General features: G+C 45.3%; 1 protein-coding gene across 1 annotated transcript; it reads right to left on the bottom strand.

Annotated features, from left to right (window-relative positions):
• Positions 1 to 17313: 17313 nt before the first annotated feature.
• On the bottom strand, positions 17314 to 18840 carry LOC123487050 (zinc finger protein 45-like). The gene is made up of 2 exons (XM_045218199.1): positions 18829 to 18840; positions 17314 to 18714 (listed from the first exon to the last, which is right to left on the bottom strand). The coding sequence occupies exon 2, from the start codon at positions 18545 to 18547 to the stop codon at positions 17534 to 17536; it is 1014 nt and encodes a 337-aa protein (XP_045074134.1). The 5' UTR covers positions 18548 to 18714; positions 18829 to 18840; the 3' UTR covers positions 17314 to 17533.
• Positions 18841 to 19384: the final 544 nt, after the last annotated feature.

The raw sequence follows: 19384 nt of genomic DNA, 5'->3' as shown, positions 1-19384 counted from the left end.
ATTGACTCGGCCAGTCAAGGTTTTTCCACTTTTTGGCCATCAAAAACCCCTTTGTTGCTCTAGCAGTATGTTTAGGGTCATTGTCTTGTTGCGTGATTAAGTGCCACGTCCAATGAGTTTGGAGGCATTTGGTTTTATCTGAGCAGATAAAAATATTTCTGTAGACTTCAGAATTCATTGTTCTACTTCTGTCTGCAGTCACATCATCGATGAAGACAAGTGAGCCTGTTCCACTGGCAGTCATACAGGCCCAAGCCATAACACCCCTCCACCATGTTTCATGGATGAGGTGGTATGCTTTGGATCATGGGCATTTTCTTTTTTCTCCACACTTTTGTCTTTCCATCACTCTGGTACATGTTAATCTTTGTCTCATCTGTCCACAATATTTTTTTCCAGAACTCTTGGGGTTCTTTTAGGTGCTTTTTTAGCAAACTGTAATCTTGCCTTTCTGTTCTTCAGGCTTATCAGTGGTTTGCATCTTGTAGTGCTACCCTCTGTAGTCCTGCTGGTGTAGTCTTCTGCGTATGGTAGACTTTGACACATCTTACACCTGCATCCAGGAGAGTGTTTTTGATCTGTTGGGCTGTTATCAGGGTTTTTTTCTTCACCATAGAGAGTATTCTCCCAGGTCATCCACTACAGTGGTCTTCCTCTGTCTACCAGGGTCTTTGACATAATTGAGTTCACCGGTTGTTTTTTTTTCTTGTTAATGATGAACAAAACTGTTGACTTGGGCATGGCCAGGTTTTGCAATGTTCCTGAATGATTGATTTTTCATTTCTGAGCCTTATGACGGCCAACTTCATTTGCATCGACACTGCTGTCTTCCTCATGTTGTCACACCCCAATAACAACCTCCAAAGGCAATAGCAACGTCTAGAATCATTACTATTCATCAACAGCTCTCCTGCATTCACCCTAACGACACAAATGAATACACCTGCCTAACGACACACATCTGTGAAGCCAATTTAACAAATACTTGTAGTACCTTAAAATGGGGGACCATGTACAAAAGGTGCTGTCATTTCTAAACGATTCATCCGATATGTATGAAATACCCTCAAATTAAAGCTGACAGTCTGCACTTCACGCTCATTGTCATTGTATCCTTTCAAACTCAAAGTGCTTCAGAGTACAGAACCAAAATAACAAAACAATGGTCACTGTCCAATGAATTATGGAGCTCACTGTATATACAGTGGGGAGAACAAGTATTTGATACACTACCGATTTTGCAGGTTTTCCTACTTACAAAGCATGTAGAGGTCTGTAATTTTTTATCATATGGTACACTTAAACTGTGAGAGACGGAATCTAAAAAAAAATCCAGAAAATCACATTGTATGATTTTTAAGTAATTTATTTGCATTTTATTGCATGACATAAGTATTTGATCACCTACCAACCAGTAAGAATTCCGGCTCTCACAGACCTGTTAGTTTTTCTTTAAGATAGCCCTCCTTTTCTCCACTCATTACCTGTATTAACTGCACCTGTCTGAACTGGTTGACCTGTGTATAAAAGACACCTGTCCACACACTCAATCAAACAGACTCCAACCTCTGCACAATGGCCAAGACCAGAGAGCTGTGTAAGGACATCGGGATATACATTGTAGACCTGCACAAGGCTGGGATGGGCTGGCAGGACAAAAGGCAAGCAGCTTGGTGAGAAGGCAACAACTGTTGGCGCAATTATTAGAAAATGGAAGAAGTTCAAGATGACGGTCCAATCACCCTCGGTCTGGGGCTCCATGCAAGATCTCACCTCGTGGGGCATCAATGATCATGAGGAAGCAGAGGGATCAGCCCAGAACTACACGGCGGACCTGGTCAATGACCTGAAGAGAGCTGGGACCACAGTCTCAAGAAAACCATTAGTAACACTAATTACTGCGCCGTCATGGATTAAAATCCTGCAGCTGCACGCAGGTCCCCTGCTCAAGCCAGCGCATGTCCAGGCCCGTCTGAAGTTTTGAATGATTCATCTGGATGATCCAGAGGAGGAATGGGGAGAAGGTCATGTGGTCTGATGAGACAAAAATATAGCTTTTTGGTCTAAACTCCACTCGCCGTGTTTGGAGGAAGAAGAAGGATGAGTACAACCCCAAGAACACCATCCCAACTGCGTGAAGCATGGAGGTGGGAAACATCATTCTTTGGGGATGCTTTTCTGCAAAGGGGACAGACGACTGCACCGTATTGAGGGGAGGATTGGATGGGGCCAAGGTATGGCGAGATCTTGGCCCAACAACCTCCTTCCCTCAGTAAGAGACATTGAAGATGGGTCAGGCTGGGTCTTCAAGCATGACAACGACCCGAAACACACAGCTAGGGCAACTAAGGAGTGGCTCCGTAAGAAGCATCTCAAGGTCCTGAGTGGCCTAGCCAGTCTCCAGACCTGAACCCAATATAAATTCTTGGAGGGAGCTGAAAGTCCGTATTCCCAGCGACAGCCCCCGAAACCTGAAGGATCTGGAGAAGGTCTGTTGGAGGAGTGGGCTGCAAAATCCTGCTGCAGTGTGTGCAAACCTGGTCAAGATCTACAGGAAACGTTATGATCTCTGTAATTGCAAACAAAGGTTTCTGTACCAAATATTAAGTTCTGCTTTTCTGATGTATCAAATACATTTTATGTCATGCAATAAAATGCAAATTAATTACTTAAAAAATCATACAATGTGATTTTCTGGATTTTTGTTTTAGATTCCGTCTCTCACAGTTGAAGTGTACATATGGTAAAAATTACAGACCTCTACATGCTTTGTAAGTAGGAAAACCTGCGGAAAATCGGCAGTTAATATCAAATACTTTCTTCTCCCCACTGTATACTCAGTCCAGCTGTAAATGTACTCTTGAAAGTTGTAATAGTAGAATGCACAAGCTGCAATTTCTAAATTGGGTTGTGCATCATCAGATTCCTCTTGTCAGTTAGTCATTGCCTACCTTAGAGCTATTTATAACTTGTCCGAAATGTCCAGCTCAACTAGCCCATGTCAGCTAATGTTTATTTATTTTCATACTGAACAAAAAATATAAAACGCAACAATTTTACTGAGTTACAGCAGTTCATATAAGAAAATCTGTTAATCTATAGATTTCACATGACTGGGCAGGGGCGACAGCCATGGGTTGGCTCTGGGAGGGCATAGGCCCACCCACTGGGGAGCCGAAGCCCCAGCCAAACATAATTAGTTTTTCCCCACAAAAGGGCTTTATTACAGACAGAAATACTCCTCAGTTTCCCCCCAAACAGCTGTCCGGGTGGCTGGTCTCCGACAACCCACTTGCAGGTGAATAGAAGCCGGAGGTGTTTGCTAGGTGCAATATGGGGGCTGTGGTCAACATACCGCAAACGTTGGTATGATGTTACTTAGAACCTTCCTTTTTATTCTTCTGCAGTGACACCTAGTCTGAATATTGATATTGGTCATTCCTATGTTGAGGACGTTACCTTTATCACCGCCTCGCTTATGGTAGAGAAATTAACATTCAATTCTCTGGCAACAGCTCTAGTGGACATTCACTGCAGTCAGCATGTCAATTGCACACTCCCTCAACTTGGAGACATCTGTGGCATTGTGGTGGACAAAACGGCACATTTTAGAGGCCTTTTATTGTCCCCAACAGAAGGTGTACGCAGTGTAATGATCATGCTGTTTAATCAGCTTCTTGATAGCCACACCTGTCAGGTGGATGGATTTACTTGGCAAAGGAGAAATGCTCACTAACAGGGATGTGTGTGTGTTATATATATACTTATATACAGTGGGGAGAACAAGTATTTGATACACTACCGATTTTGCAGGTTTTCCTACTTACAAAGCATGTAGAGGTCTGTAATTTTATCGTAGGTACACTTCAACTGTGAGTGACGGAATCTAAAACAAAAATCCAGAAAATCACATTGTATGATTTTTAAGTAATTAATTTGCATTTTATTGCATGCCATAAGTATTTGATCACCTAACAACCAGTAAGAATTCCGGCTCTCACAGACCTGTTAGTTTTTCTTTCAGAAGCCCTCCTTTTCTCCTCATTACCTGTATTAACTGCACCTGTTTGAACTCATTACCTGTATAAAAGACCTGTCCACACACTCAATCCTAACAGACTCCAACCTCTCCACAATGGCCAAGACCAGAGAGCTGTGTAAGGACATCAGGGATAAAATTGTAGACCTGCACAAGGCTGGGATGGGCTACAGGACAATGGGCAAGCAGCTTGGTGAGAAGGCAACAACTGTTGGCGCCATTATTAGAAAAATGGAAGAAGTTCAAGATGACGGTCAATCACTCTCGGTCTAGGGCTCCATGCAAGATCTCACCTCGTGGGGCATCAATGATCATGAGGAAGGTGAGGGATCAGCCCAGAACTACACGGCAGGACCTGGTCAATCACCTGAAGAGAGCTGGGACCACAGTCTCAAAGAAAACCATTAGTAACAACACACTACGCCGTCATGGATTAAAATCCTGCAGCGCACGCAAGGTCCCCCTGCTCAAGCCAGCGCATGTCCAGGCCCGTCTGAAGTTTGCCAATGACCATCTGGATGATCCAGAGGAGGAATGGGAGAAGGTCATGTGGTCTGATGAGACACAAATATAGTTTTTTGGTCTAAACTCCACTCCGTGTTTGGAGAAAGAAGAAGGAAGAGTACAACCCCAAGAACACCATCCCAACCGTGAAGCATGGAGGTGGAAACATCATTCTTTGGGGATGCTTTTCTGCATAGGGGACACAGGACGACTGCACCGTATTGAGGGAGGATGGATGGGGCCATGTATCGCGAGATCTTGGCCAACAACCTCCTTCCCCAGTAAGAGCATTGAAGATGGGTCGTGGCTGGGTCTTCCAGCATGACAACGACCGAAACACACAGCCAGGGCAACTAAGGAGTGGCTCCATAAGACATCTCAAGGTCCTGGAGTGGCCTAGCCAGTCTCCAGACCTGAACCCAATAGAAGATCTTTGGAGGGAGCTGAAAGTCCGTATTGCCCAGCCACAGCCCCGAAACCTGAAGGATCTGGAGAAAGTCTGTATGGAGGAGTGGGCCAAAATCCCTGCTGCAGTGTGTGCAAACCTGGTCAAGACCTACAGGAAACGTATGATCTCTGTAATTGCAAACAAAGGTTTCTGTACCAAATAGTAAGTTCTGCTTTTCTGATGTATCAAATACTTATGTCATGCAATAAAATGCAAATTAATTACTTAAAAATCATACAATGTGATTTTCTGGATTTTTGTTTTAGATTCCGTCTCTCACAGTTTGTGTACCTATGATAAAAATTACAGACCTCTACATGCTTTGTAAGTAGGAAAACCTGCAAAATCGGCAGTGTATCAAATACTTGTTCTCCCCACTGTATATATATATATATATATATATATATATATATATATATATATATATATTCAATATTAATATATATATATAATTTATAATAATAATAAACAAATTTGTGTACAACATTTGAGAAAAAAATAAGCTTTTAGGCTGCGTATTGAACATTTCTGGTATCTTTTATTTCAGCTCATGAAACATGGGACCAACACTTTAAGTGTTGCATTTACATTTCTTGTTCAGTATAGGTTATTTAGCCCATAGATATTGTAGAAAATGTTTTGTCACTCATATCACATGAATACACAGACATGGCTAAATGTATAGAATTGCAAGAAAATTTGCTTTAAAACAGCAAAATTTCCTTTGCACCCCTTACGACAAAATCTGTAGAATTGCAGGAAATAAGCATTAAACCTGCAAAACTCTCCTCCACCAACAAGAGCGGTGTGAACAGTTAGTGTCAGGAACAGTGCTAGTGCCCAGAAATAGACCTGGTACATCAGCGGGTGTTCCCCAATCCTGGAAGGGGGTCGCCAAGTGAAAATGTTTGGGAACCCCATGTCTCGATTTTTATTTGACATTGAGAACAATTTTTTTGTGAGCTATTGTTTATTAATAAGGACATTGGAAAGATGAACTGTTGGAACCCTAACCATGTGTTGAATAAAAATGTAGCCTTATAGTTTCCCAAACTGGGTCCTGCCCCCCCACTAGCTACATTATCCACATTGATATGTTTGTAATTGTCAAAAATTGATTTGTTGTCATGTTTTGGTTGAAATGGTATAAGGTCAGTGGTGAAACGTAACAACTCGGCAAAACAGAAATCTATTTCCCACTTGTAATTTACGACTTAGAGGGTTGTTCAAGTAAAACTTCCCAGTCCAGCCCAGATTTTTTACATACAAATAAAACAAAATAAAAACACATTTTTAAAGGAACTACTTAAAACCCACAGAACATAAAAAAGTATGATGTGAGACGTGAACGCAGTACACCTACATTTAAACTTGTTAGGCTTCTAATTTTCCTAATAAATAGAATGAATAACAAATGACAACCAGAATTTGTTTTAAAAACAACTAACCAACTCAATTCAACATTTATTTTCTTTTACATTTTGCTACATTCGGGGCATGATTCTTCAAAACAACAATAGCGACCTCAAATGTTTACAGAACCAAAGCGCTGATAATCAATACATCCCTGCTTCAATTAAACTAACACAGCTGGGTTTTGAATTCACAGCAAACAGAGTGAACTATTCCCTCATCACCATCTGACACCCTATTCCCTATATAGTGCTATATATTTCTAGTCCAAAGTAGTGCACTATATAGGGAATAGGGTCCCATTTAAGACTCGTCCCCTGTCCTCTTTCTGTCTTTGTGTACGGTCTTCAGGTGTTTCTTCAGATGGCCAGTCTGTTTGAAGTGCTTGCCACACTCAGAGCAGGTGTAGGGTTTCTCTCCGGTGTGGACCAGTTTGTGCCTCTTCAGATTACTTGTAATCCAGAAATCCCTTCCCGCGAGTAACGAGCACCAGTGTCTCTTCTCCCCGTTGTGCCACCTCAGGTGAACATTCAGCTCCACACGCCTCTTGAACCGCTTCACACAGAGGGAACAGGCAAACGGTTTCTCTCCAGTATGAACGCGGAGATGGGTCTCCATGTCGCCCGGATGACGAAGCGTTTGTCACAGATCGGGCAGACGAATGGGCGCACGCGCTGTGGACCATCTGCTCGTGCTTGGTCAGGCCGAGCGTAGACGAAGGTCTTGTCACCGCACTCGGACACTGGTGGCCCCGCTGGTCGCCGTGGACGCGGGCGTGGCGGTTGAGGCCCCTTGAGGTTGGGAAGTCCTTGCCGCAGGCGGAGCAGGCGAAAGGGCGCTTCCCCGTGTGGATGGAAGCATGGCTCTCTAAGCGGCGGCGCTGCTCAGAGCGCGACCGCAGTCTGCGCACTGGTTCTTGGCAAAAACGTTTCCGTGGAGACTGGGGAGACTGTTGTAGCAGGTACGGTCCTGGCGGCGACCATGTCCGGTTGTGACTTGCGATACCGCTTCGCCTGCTGGAACGTCAGCGTCTGCACTGGGGGACTTTTTTGAATCCAGAGCGAGGGCTGACGGTGACAATGAAGGGGATAGGTTGAGGGTGGAGGGAGACAGTTTCAAATTTGGGCCGCCACGGCCGCGAACGAGGTCTTCCGCGACGAGGGGTGGTGGAAGTGACCTTGAACTGGTGAGGAGGGGGTGGCAGGAGAAAGGGTTCACGGTCGCCCCGTAGCCTGGTGTGGGGAACCGTGAGGGCTGGTCAACGTGGGCTGGTGCGGCGTGGGCTGAGGCTGGAGGTAGACGCAGCATGAGGGCTGGGGCTGTACGACCGGGCGCTGTGCGGTGGAAGGCAGAACGGTGTCTGTGTGACCAGACCTCTAAGCTCTGATCTCTGACCTCGCTGTGATGCCTTGGTGACCTTTGACCTACTCCTCTTAGCCTGGGCTAGGGCCAAACCTCTCTGAGCCTGCACCCAGGTCATGTTTCTCTTCTTGGATTTGGACACGCCTCCTCCTCCACCAATAGGTGACTGTCTAGTCGGGGAGGTCACATCAGTGTTAGCTCCTCCCTCTTCCTCACTGATGACTTGGTTACTACTTCCTTGTCCAGTAGACTGCTGTCGTCGGGCCGTCACACCGTTAGCGGTGTCCTCTACTACATCCTGGTCAAGGTGTGATTCACTGGACTTTTCTCCTCGTTCTGCATCACCTTTGAGTAGTCGTGGTCTAGAGGGGCGGTTCTATCTCCTCTGGGTTTCTTAGCAACCACGGGAGATGGCGTGCTGTCCTGTGGCGGAAACCTCCAAGCGGGCGGCGGAGACCGGAGAGGATCGCTTCACGTCGACTTGACTTTCTGCCGGCGCCCTAACTGGACAACAATCTCTCCCTCCTTTTTCTCGCCGGCGGGGGTCGTCTCCGTAGCGACAGACCTGGTTATCACAGCTTCCGTAGACATGGCAGGGAGGGGGGAAAAGCCTCTCCCCTCCTCGAGTCTTCCTCCACCCTCCTGGCGGGGTGCGTCTTGGGGTACTACTGACAACTGAGCTATAAACTGTGTCTTAGACATTTGACAGGGGCCAGAGGGTGAGGGTGTGGTTACAGCAGGGGCTGACGGCTGTACAGAGGCTTCATCAGATGTCTCTGGGACAGCAGGTGACCCGGAGGTGGCACGGTGGAGGAGCGTTGCATATGCTCAGTGACCAACGACGCTCTGCTTCTCAGGGGGCCGGCCAAGTTCTTCAGACAAAGTCAGCAACGGAGCGGACTGGACCGGTGTTGGCAGAGTTGCCGTGGCAACACCCGACTGCTCCAAAACTGTAGGCGGTTGCGGTTGTGTTTGGTGGTGCGGCCGGTGGTCCATCGGAACGGCTGTAGGCCTAGCTGGTTGTGTTGAGGGCACTACTATTGGACGAGCTACAGGTAGTACGTCTGTGTGAGACTGTGATGGTGGTGCTCGAGGAGTCGGGTGACGAGGGGGTACGAGGCTGGGCTGTGTATCCTGAAAAGGGGTACTGGGTAACCCAAGAGGACAGGTGGCGGGCGCTCTGACGCTGCTGCTGTCGCCGTTACGGTAGACTGGACCGCTGTGGTCGTTGGACAGTTTCTTTTGACAGAGTAGTTACCGTGGACTGGACCATTACAGTCGACAGGACAGTTGATGTAGACTGGATAGTGCCTGGTAATTGGAAGAGATGCTGTCAGGTGTAATGTTGATGGAGACTCTGCCACTGGTATTACCAGTGACTGCTGTTCTGCTCCAGGGGCTTGGTCCTGCCCCGCACTGCCCTGGTAACCCCTCTGGTCCTGGGCTGGGATGGGCTGAGAGCCTGGGGGGGCCTCCGGATCTCCCTGGAGGAGGGCCGGGCTGCGGCTCCTGCGGTAGTCTGGGTGGTGGGAGGCCTTTCCTGGGTGTAACGGGTTGACCAGGGCCCTGACGGCTCCAGGAGGGACCAGGGCTACAGAGAGAGGGAGATTGACAGGACGGAGAAAGGTGGAGGGGATAGTGGAAAGAGGGAGACGTGGAGAGAGACAGAGAAAGAACAAAAGACAGAGAATAACAGTGGAGAGATTAGAGATATTAGAGTTTGTTTCTCTTCCCAATACTCTTTAATACATTGTAATAACGTGTGATTCAGAAGCAGGTCTCCCTAGTTCCTACCTCTGCCTGGTAACTCTCTGAGAGGTTGTCCTGCGGACCAGTGTCGGGGGCTCCTCCCCCTCCTGCTTCAGCAGTATGTACCCAGGGGAGTAGTCATCAGAATAGTCTGCCTCCTGGGGATGGACACAATGGCAACAACAAGCAGTTTGAGTATAAAAGAAGTGGATGGACAGTTTAATAGGGTCAACAAAAACTCAGACGATGGCTGTGAGGTCAATATGTATGCTTAAATACACAAGTGATCCTAGGGAGAGCGCAGTGTGAAGGTTTTTATTTTCTCTGGGGTTGAAGGTTTTTCTTTTCTCTGGGGTCGAAACAACAACAGGTTGAGTATAGAGGTAGGTTAATTGGCAAGACCGGCACACACAGATCTGGGACTCAGGCTAGAAGCCCAGTCTTACCCAGTCCACCTCCTGTTTGATCAGTACAAAAGGCCATCTGTGGGTTGCCCTCCTCATCATAGGCCCCATGGTGCAGCCCTGTCCCCTGGTCCTCTGAGCGCAGGTGCTGCTCCCAGCCCGCAAAGCTTGCACTGTCAGAACTGGAAATACCAAATTAGCAGAGACAGTGGTTAGGAGATAAGGCAACCTAGAAATTTAGAGTTTAAGATTACAAACCAGCTGATGACATGACAGAACAACATCCCGTGTTGCAACGTGCTTAGCATTATTAAGGTTATCAGTAATTTGAATTCATAATATAGGCTACACCTCTCAAACATGTTATGTTTAATATTGTAGTCTATACAAACTGTGAGTCTTCATATGTTCAGCTAAATAGCTAGCTATCAGAATGTGTGATCACTTTAACGTAGCTTAGCTAGCTTGTCCAGGGGTGTATTCATTCCACCGATTCTGTTGCAAAACGTTTCTTAAAAGGGAGCAAACGAAACGGGAGGGACCTACCTGAATTTGTACAATAGAAACTCATTTTAAACTCAAAACGAAAACTGTTTGGTGGAACGAATAAAACCGTTTTCTACTCACCACATTGAACGCCAATGTCACGTTTGCCGATATGTGAGGTTGTTTGACTAGAACCAGTCTCCGCGGTTTGGCTTTCACTTTCACCAGTCGATTTCTTCGCATTTTCAGGGGATCGAAGACTCGATTTGAGGTCCTCGTTCTCTTCTTTTATTCTGGATATTTCAGCTCGCAGTTCCTCAATAGTTGTTTCGAAAAGTGTCGTTGTCTCAATGACTGCTGTCTTCAGCACCTTCTCCATAACAGAGGCGAACTGGGTTTGAAAACCGTCTTTCGCCATGTTAGCGGCGGCCATCTTCAACTCTCACACAAACATAAAAATGTATTCTTCTTCTATGGTAAATTAGTGATCGCACAATTTATTGTGCATCCCGCCACCTACTGTGCGGGATGGAAACAGGATTCCCCAAAAGCGTAACAAACTACTAAACATAAAAAATTATAATAAAGATGTGAAATCCTTAAGCCAAAAAAACTTTTCTGCAGCAGCCACAATAATGTCCAGTTTCTTAGACTTCTCTGAGACTTTAGGGTACGGTTTATAACTGGCAATGAAGCCACAAAATCAACCTTTTTAACACAGTATCTTTTGACTGGCAGCAAACATTTACTATGTGCTGTGGGGCATCCACTACCATATCTCCACTAGCATCAGTTGTTCTCAATTATTTTAATCGCCTTCGCATAGGAGATTCGATTGATTGCTCTAACTTTTGCCACCTCAATCTCGTTCACCCTTACCACAATTGCAACACCGTCGTCCTTCTACACACCGTTGAAACATGGCCAAATCCTTTACAATTCTTAGACTGCAGTGGTTTGGGCACGAAAGCTCTTACAGCGCATCTTACATAACCAAGCTTCACATGTGTAGGTGTAGGTGCTCTTTATCAAAAAACAACAGGACCGACAGACTTTATAATTTTTCTCTATTCACCCAGCAGGTCAGATGCTGGGCACCAACCACACCAGGAATTCTATTCAGCCTGAACATCTGTCGTCATCGCTGAGATGACTCCTTTGGGGGCTGGTCTACTCCGAAGGTTAAAGCACAAAATGTATGTTGTCCGGATTCATTTGAGGCCCACTGCAAGCGTCTTCTGTACTTCATAAATACAGTTAGTCAAAATAAGACCACTCCTGGTCACTCTGACAGACTCCACTTTTCCCAGCGCACAGGCCTACTTCACCATTTTTTACACCTCAAACGGGTCTCCCACATATGCATCCTTACTCAACACACACATCTCAACAAGAAGCTAGTTACCACAGCCACACTCAGAAACCCCGCCTATTTCTACTATTTATCTTATTAACATTTTATTTTAAACCTAACCTTAACCCTAACCTCAACCACACTGCTTACATTATGCCTAACCCTAACCTTAAATTAAGACCAAAAAGCTAATTTTTGTTTTCATGAATTTTTACCATATGTGGCTGTGGTAACTAGTGAAAACCGAAGCCATTTTGATCAATCCTGTTCATTATATTCGAAATAATATTATAGTTACCACAGCCACAAAGTCAGAAGGCCCGCCTACTCAAACCCGACCAATCAGATGAGGGAGAGTGATGACGCGTATTCTGGTTCGCTGGAAACGACTCATTTTCGAAATAGAAAATCTCGAGTTCAAGTTTGAGGACCAAATAATAACTAAATACATTCGGGAACAAGAATCGGCAACATTTGCTACTCTCATCTAAAATGAGCTTAGCTAGCTAGCACTAAGGATTCCATTCCATGCACAGAGGAGTTATTCCATTTGATAGAGCAACGTTGTTAGTTTCATTCTTATAGCAATATATCATATTCTTGACCTTCAACAGATGCACAGCCTTTGGCAGGGGGAAAAAAACTCAGTTGGGAGTATAAAAGTCTCCCATTCAATGGTGTTCCGTTTCAAGATGTGGCCACAAAAGACGTCTGAATGGCACCAGGTGAAAGACAGACAAACTAAAGCCAAAGAGAAATATGCTGCTGAAATGGCAGTAAGTTCAAAGACAGATCATTGTAATTTATACCATACACTTTTACAACATGCATTTCATTTTAATAATGTTGAATTACTAACTAGCAATGGAATGTTCCTCAATAAAATTGAAGATGGGACTTTAAACGGGTGTCCCTAACTCTGTGGTCGCTAAAGATCCAATGGCACTTGTTGCAAGGGTACGTCATGATGAGTACCATTGTAGGTGTAATGTGTTTATCAAACTTTATTCCTATCAGGACCATGTATGTAAAGTGTATGAATAATGTATATTTAACAAAATATCTGTAAAAACTAAAATAAAAAAACTAATGTAAAGCAGTTAATTTTGTCCTCCGAAGAGGGAGGTGGATGGGCCAATAAAATAAATAAAATTACAAGTATGTAGGTTAGGATGGTGAGTTTCCCCTTAAACTGTAAAGAGCTTTGTGTGTCTAGAAAAGTGCTATGTAAGCCCAATCAATTATTATTATAATTAAATGTTTTGCCATCTTCGGTAGCTTGAAGACCATGCCTTTCTCAAAATATGTAAACTGGTACAAAATATCAAAAAAAGGTGGACTGCAAGGCTGTGATACGTAAATAAAGAAATTACTATAGTAAGTGCCTATGTGCCAAATACAGTAACAGGGTTAAAGTGTTCATCTTAAAACTGCCATAAATCTGCCAATTTCAAACATTTACATTTATCTGAGCATTTCTGTGAAACTGTGTACGTTTTACTTGTGGATTACGTGTGGGCTAAAAAAAGATGTGTCCATTTGTTTGTCTACATGCCATTTTAAAAACAATGCAGATATTGCAGTAACCCTATTTTGGGTTAAAACACGCCACTATGAGTTAGGGCGAACGTTATGAGCTTGCTTGCAAACTGAGTTTGAATAAGATATCCAATTACCACGTTGCAGTTAGAAAGGTTGGTTTTATTATAGCTAATAAATAACAAAATCATTGATGGATCGATAGTGATGACACAGGCCGGTTCGCATGTGTCATCACACTCCCTCATCTGATTGGTCGAGTAGGCGGGCCTTCTGACTTCGTGGCTGTGGTAACTAGTGACAACCAAAAGTATTCATCCCCCACTTGGCGTTTTTTCCTACTTTGTTTTGCATTACAACCTGTAATTTAAATGGACTTTTATTTGGATTTCATGTAATGGACATACACAAAATAGTCCATATTGGTGAAGTGAAATGAAAAACATAACTTGTTTCAAAAAATTCTAAAAATAAATAACGGAAAAGTGGTGCATGCATATGTATTCACCCCCTTTGCTATGAAGCCCCCTAAATAAGATCTGGTACAACCAATTACCTTCAGAAGTCACATAATTAGTTAGATTGCACACAGGTGGACTTTATTTAAGTGTCACATGATCTCAGTATATATACACCTGTTCTGAAAAGACCCCAGAGTCTGCAACACCAAGGGGCACCACCAAGCAAGCGGCACCATGAAGACCAAGGAGCCTCCAAACAAGTCAGGGACAAAGTTGTGGTGAAGTACAGATCAGGGTTGGGTTATAAAAAAAAATATCAGAAACTTTGAACATCCCACGGAGCACCATTAAATCCATTATTAAAAAAAATGGAAAGAATATGGCATCACAACAAACCTGCCAAGAGAGGGCACATGCAAAACTTACGGACCAGGCATGGAGGGCATTAATCAGAGGCAACAAAGAGACCAAAGATAACCCTGAAAGAGCTGCAAAAAGCTCCACAGCGGAGATTGGAGTATCTGTCCATAGGACCACATTAAACAGTACACTCCACAGAGCTGGGCTTTACAGAAGAGTGGCCAGAAAAAAGCCATCGCTTAAAGTAAAAAGAAGCAAACATGTTTAGTGTTCAGCCAAAAGGCATGTGGGAGACTCCCCAAACATATGGAAGAAGGTACTCTTGGTCAGATGTGACTAAATTGAGCTTTTTGGCCATCAAGGAAAACACCATGTCTGGCGCAAACCCAACACCTCTCATCACCCCGAGAACACCATCCCCATACTGAAGCATGGTGGTGGCAGCATCATGCTGTGGGGATGTTTTTCATCGGCAGGGACTGGGAAACTGGTCAGAATTGAAGGAATGATGGATGGCGCTAAATACAGGGAAATTCTTGAGGGAAACCTGTTTCAGTCTTCCAGAGATTTGAGACTGGGATGGAGGTTCACCTTCCAGCAGGACGATGACCCTAAGCATACTTCTAAAGCAACACTCGAGTGGTTTAAGGGGAAACATTTAAATGTCTTGGAATGGCCTAGTCAAAGCCCAGACCTCAATCCAATTGAGAATCTGTGATATGACTTAAAGATTGCTGTACACCAGCGGAACCCATCCAACTTGAAGGAGCTGGAGCAGTTTTGCCTTGAAGAATGTGCAAAAATCCCAGTGGCTAGATGTGCCAAGCTTATAGAAAGATACCTCTGTAGTCCTCTGTAGCTCAGCTGGTAGAGCACGGCGCTTGTAACGCCAAGGTAGTGGGTTCGATCCCCGGGACCACCCATACACAAAAATGTATGCACGCACGACTGTAAGTCGCTTTGGATAAAAGCGTCTGCTAAATGGCATATTATATTATTATACCCCAAGAAACTTGTAGCTGTAATTGCTGCAAAAGGTGACTCTACAAAGTATTGACTTTGGGGGGTTGAATAGTTATGCACGCTCAAGTTGTTTTTTTGTCTTATTTCCTGTTTGTTTCTCAAAAAAAATTATTTAGCATCTTCAAAGTGGTAGGCATGTTGTGTAAATCAAATGATACAACCCCCAAACAAATCCATTTGAATTCCAGGTTGTAAGGCAACAAAATAGAAAAAATGCCAAGGGGGGTGAATACCTTCGCAAGCCACTGTATGTCACGGTTGTGCTGTATGGATTGGTGGCCCTGTGAGATCAACGTGCATGGTGAGGAAATGTTTCAGAAAGGTGTTGCTAGTTAAATCAAATGTTTTTTGTAAAATCTAATCAAATTGTATTCCTCACATGCATCAGTAAACAACAGGTGTTAGCCTTACAGTCACTTGCATTCTTACGGGCCCTTCCCAACAACACAGAGAAAAGAAAATAGAGAAATAATAGAAAAGTAAAACACGTAATAATAAAAGTAATAATAGATACACAATGAGTAACGATAACTTGGCTATATACACGGGGTACCATTCCAGTACCAAGTCGACGTGCAGGTATATGAAGTAGTTGAGGTAGATATGTACAGGAATAAAGTGATTTAACAGGACAGAAAATAAAACAGTAGCAGCGTATGTTGATGAGTCAAAGTTAGTGCAAAAGGGTCAATGCAGATAGTCTGGGTAGCTATTTGGTTAACTTAACTATAACACTTTTTATGGCTTGGGGGTAGAAGCTGATGCATCGGTACAGCTTGCCATGCTGTAGCAGAAAGTACAGTCTAAATGACTTGGGTGGCTGGAGCCTTTAACAATGTTTAGGGCCTTCCTCTGACACTGCCTGGTATAGATGTATTGGATGAGCAGGAACTCGGCCCCAGTGACATACTGGGAAGTACACACTACCGCTGTAGCGCTTTGTGGTTGGATGTCAAGCAGTTGCCATACCAAGTGGCGATGCTGCCAGTCAAGGTGCTCTCAATGGTGCAGCTGTAGAACGTCCTGAGGGGGAAGAGATGTTGTCATGCGCTCTTCACGACTGTGTTGGTGTGTGTGGACCATGAAACATCCTTAGTGATGTGGACACCGAAGAACTTGAAGCTCTCGACACGGTCAACTACAGCCCCGTCGATGTGGATGGGGCATGTCGGCCCTCCATTTCCTGTAGTCCACGATCAGCTCCTTTGTCTTGCTGAGATGTTGTTTTATTGGGGACCACACTGCCAGGTCTCTGACCTCCTCCCTATACGCTGTCTCCTCCTCTGTCGTAGGTCGTGTGCGGCCACACAGTCGTGGGTGAACAGGGAGTACAGGGGACTACCACGCACCCCTGAGGAGCCCCCTTGTTGTAGGTCAGTGTGGTAGATGTTGTTGCCTATCCTCACCACCTGGGGGCGCCCCGCCAGGAACTCCAGGATCCAGTTTCAGAGAGGGGGAGGTTTTCAGTCCCAGGGTCCTTAATTTAGTGATGACCTTGGAGGGCACTATGGTGTTGAACGCTGAACTGTAGTCAATGAACAGCATTCTCACATAGGTGTTCCTCTTGTCCAGGTGGGACAGGGCAGTGTGGAGTGCAATAGAGATTGCGTCATCTGTGGATCTGTTGGGGCGGTATGCAAATTGGAGTGGGTCCAGGGTGTCTGGGATGATAGGTTGATGTGAGCCATGGCAGGCCTTTCAAAGCAGTTCATGGCTACAGATGTGCGTGCTACTGGGCAATAGTCATTTATACAGGTTACCTTGGCGTTCTAGTACAAGTGAAACCCTTTGTTTGCTCCAAATCCTACAGAAGTGTGGGAGAGAGAAATTATTACTTCACCTCATCTAAGGTAAAAGATAGTTGTAAGCTATAAAAATTGTTAAAAACCTTTTTACCAATGGAATTAAGGAATTATATATTAACTGAATATGTGGGGAGCAAAATATTTATTGTACAAAAAGACCAACCATAAAATTATGGCAATTCAGGTAACATTTTCCATTCAGGTAACATAAGATATTATATACAGGAATAACATGTATGGTTACAGTATGGTGAGTGACTGGGGAGAAGGCAAGCTGGATGAACAGAAAATATTATACTTATTCTAAAGGTTGGCTTTAGTCTGACTACCCAGCCACATGACTCGGCCAAAAGACACGCCCCACTAACCTTTCTTCTGGAGCGATTGATAGAGCCGTCAGCTAGGTTGGCATGATCATTATGACGGACAATTCAGACAGTCCATCATGTAAGGAATACATTCTCATTCAACACATGGTTAGATTTCCAACAGTTCATATTTTCAATGTCCTTATTAAAAAACAAAATTAAAAATATTCTAATAAAATGTGATATATATACACTGAATATATATATTTTTAACAGATTCAGTCCACGAGATCCGGCCTGTGTTTGCGCTGGTGTGACTTCAAATGGTCCAACTGTTTGAAGCGGAGTCCACAGACAGCACAGCAGTACGGTCTCTCCCCAGTGTGGATGCGCTGGTGCACCTTCAAATTGTCCGCCCGAGCAAAGCTCTTGTCACACATAGTGCAGCGGTGGGGTTTCTCCTGCGTGTGAATGCGCTGATGCAGCTTGAGGTTCCAGAGCCGACTGAACTTGTTCCCACAGATGGAGCAGCAGTAAGGCTTGTCTGTCGTCTGGCTGCACTTGTGCCTCTTCAGGTCGGAGAAGGAGGTGAAGCCCTTGCCACAGTGGCTGCAGAGGTGGAGTCCCTCGGCCTGGTGGACCTTGAGGTTGCATGCCTGGGTGAAGGTCTTACCGCACTGGGTGCGGGAGTATGGATGCCCAGACCCTGACCCTGCACTCAACCCTCTTCCCGTTTCGTGTTTCTGCTTGTGGGATTGATTGCAGGCGTGACGCCTCCCCCCTCCTCCTCCTCCTTTTACCTGCTCTTGTGAACGATCTCTGAAGTTTAGAGAGTGTCCAAAGTCGTCAGCGGCACCATACAGGCTCTCTGTGTTGTTGTTGTGTTCTGAGCTTCCAGAGTGGATGGAGGTTAGCACCCTGTGGCCGGCTCTGCTACCCGCCTCTGGCATACCGTGTTTGGGGTACAAGACACTGGAGTCCTGCAGGTACCCCTCCTCGTTGATCAACAGGCAGTTCAGGTCTCCTACCTCCGGGTGGGAGGATGGCGTTAGCGATCCTACCTGCTCCCTCCGGCCCCGATGTGGGTCAGTCATGTGGGAGTGATGGTGATGGTCTACCCCCTCAGACCCCCCCAGGTTCACCTGGTAGTGACCCACAGCTCCATAGCTCAGCGCCCCCAGACGAGTCGGAGAACCAGGAAGCCTATCCAGCCCTTCTATGTCTAGAAGATGGCCGCCACCACCACCACCGTCGCAACCAGACTTCTCAAAGCCGCCCCCCAGTTCCTTCATGCTGTAACAAGGGCGGTAGAGAGGGTTGGTGGGGTCCCCTGGGTCTCCCTCTGGGCCCGGAGGTTTAGGCCCCTGGTCTAGAACAGACCCCCAGTCATCCTGGCACTGCTGCAGCTTTTGCTCACTGAAACTCTTCCTGGGCCCCAAGACGTCCGAACCGTCGGCCCCTGAAGAACACAGGAGACATGAGGTGTTAGAAGCATTTGCATTAGAGGCATTGGCAATAGTTCTCATCATCATAGAAATGGTCTGTTATGTTTGTTGTAAACTCCTGAACTCACCGTCCAGGCAGACACACCCATCTCTCCGGTAGCTCAGTGTTTGTGGAGAGCCTCCTCTCTTCAGCAGGCTATCCAGCTTCTGATCTCCGACCTCTGTGGACTGGAAGAGGAAATTAATGAAGTTGATTCTGACTAAATGATGGATAAACTGACAGTGAATGAATAGAGCAGACATGACGGTCTCCTATTCTTTCCTCCTGACAGACAATCAGTTCTAATCTGTTCTGGACAATATAGTTCTAAACTAACTTTCTGTAACACTGGTGTTTAGTCAGTCCCTTACCTACCTCAGAGGTTCTCCTAGGACTGGTGGACTCTGCCTCCTTCACATCATGGAAGGCTGTTTCCCCCGGCCACGCTCCCACAGCTGCTCCACTCCTCCCTGGTACCTTCTCCTGCTTCAGGCCACACCCCTCTCCGCATCTAGCCACAGGTAAACAAAGAGAAGATTTTATTTGGAGTAAAAGAAAAAAGGGCCAAGATTGAAACGACAGACTGAGCAGATCACAGTCGAAAAAATGGCATCAGGTACGGACCTCACGTCTCCTGAATACAA

Source organism: Coregonus clupeaformis, unplaced genomic scaffold (genome assembly GCF_020615455.1).
Source record: "Coregonus clupeaformis isolate EN_2021a unplaced genomic scaffold, ASM2061545v1 scaf1437, whole genome shotgun sequence".
NCBI classification, from domain to species: domain Eukaryota; kingdom Metazoa; phylum Chordata; class Actinopteri; order Salmoniformes; family Salmonidae; genus Coregonus; species Coregonus clupeaformis.
Note: the sequence above shows the minus strand (reverse complement) of the source record. Positions and strands in the feature narration are given on the sequence as shown.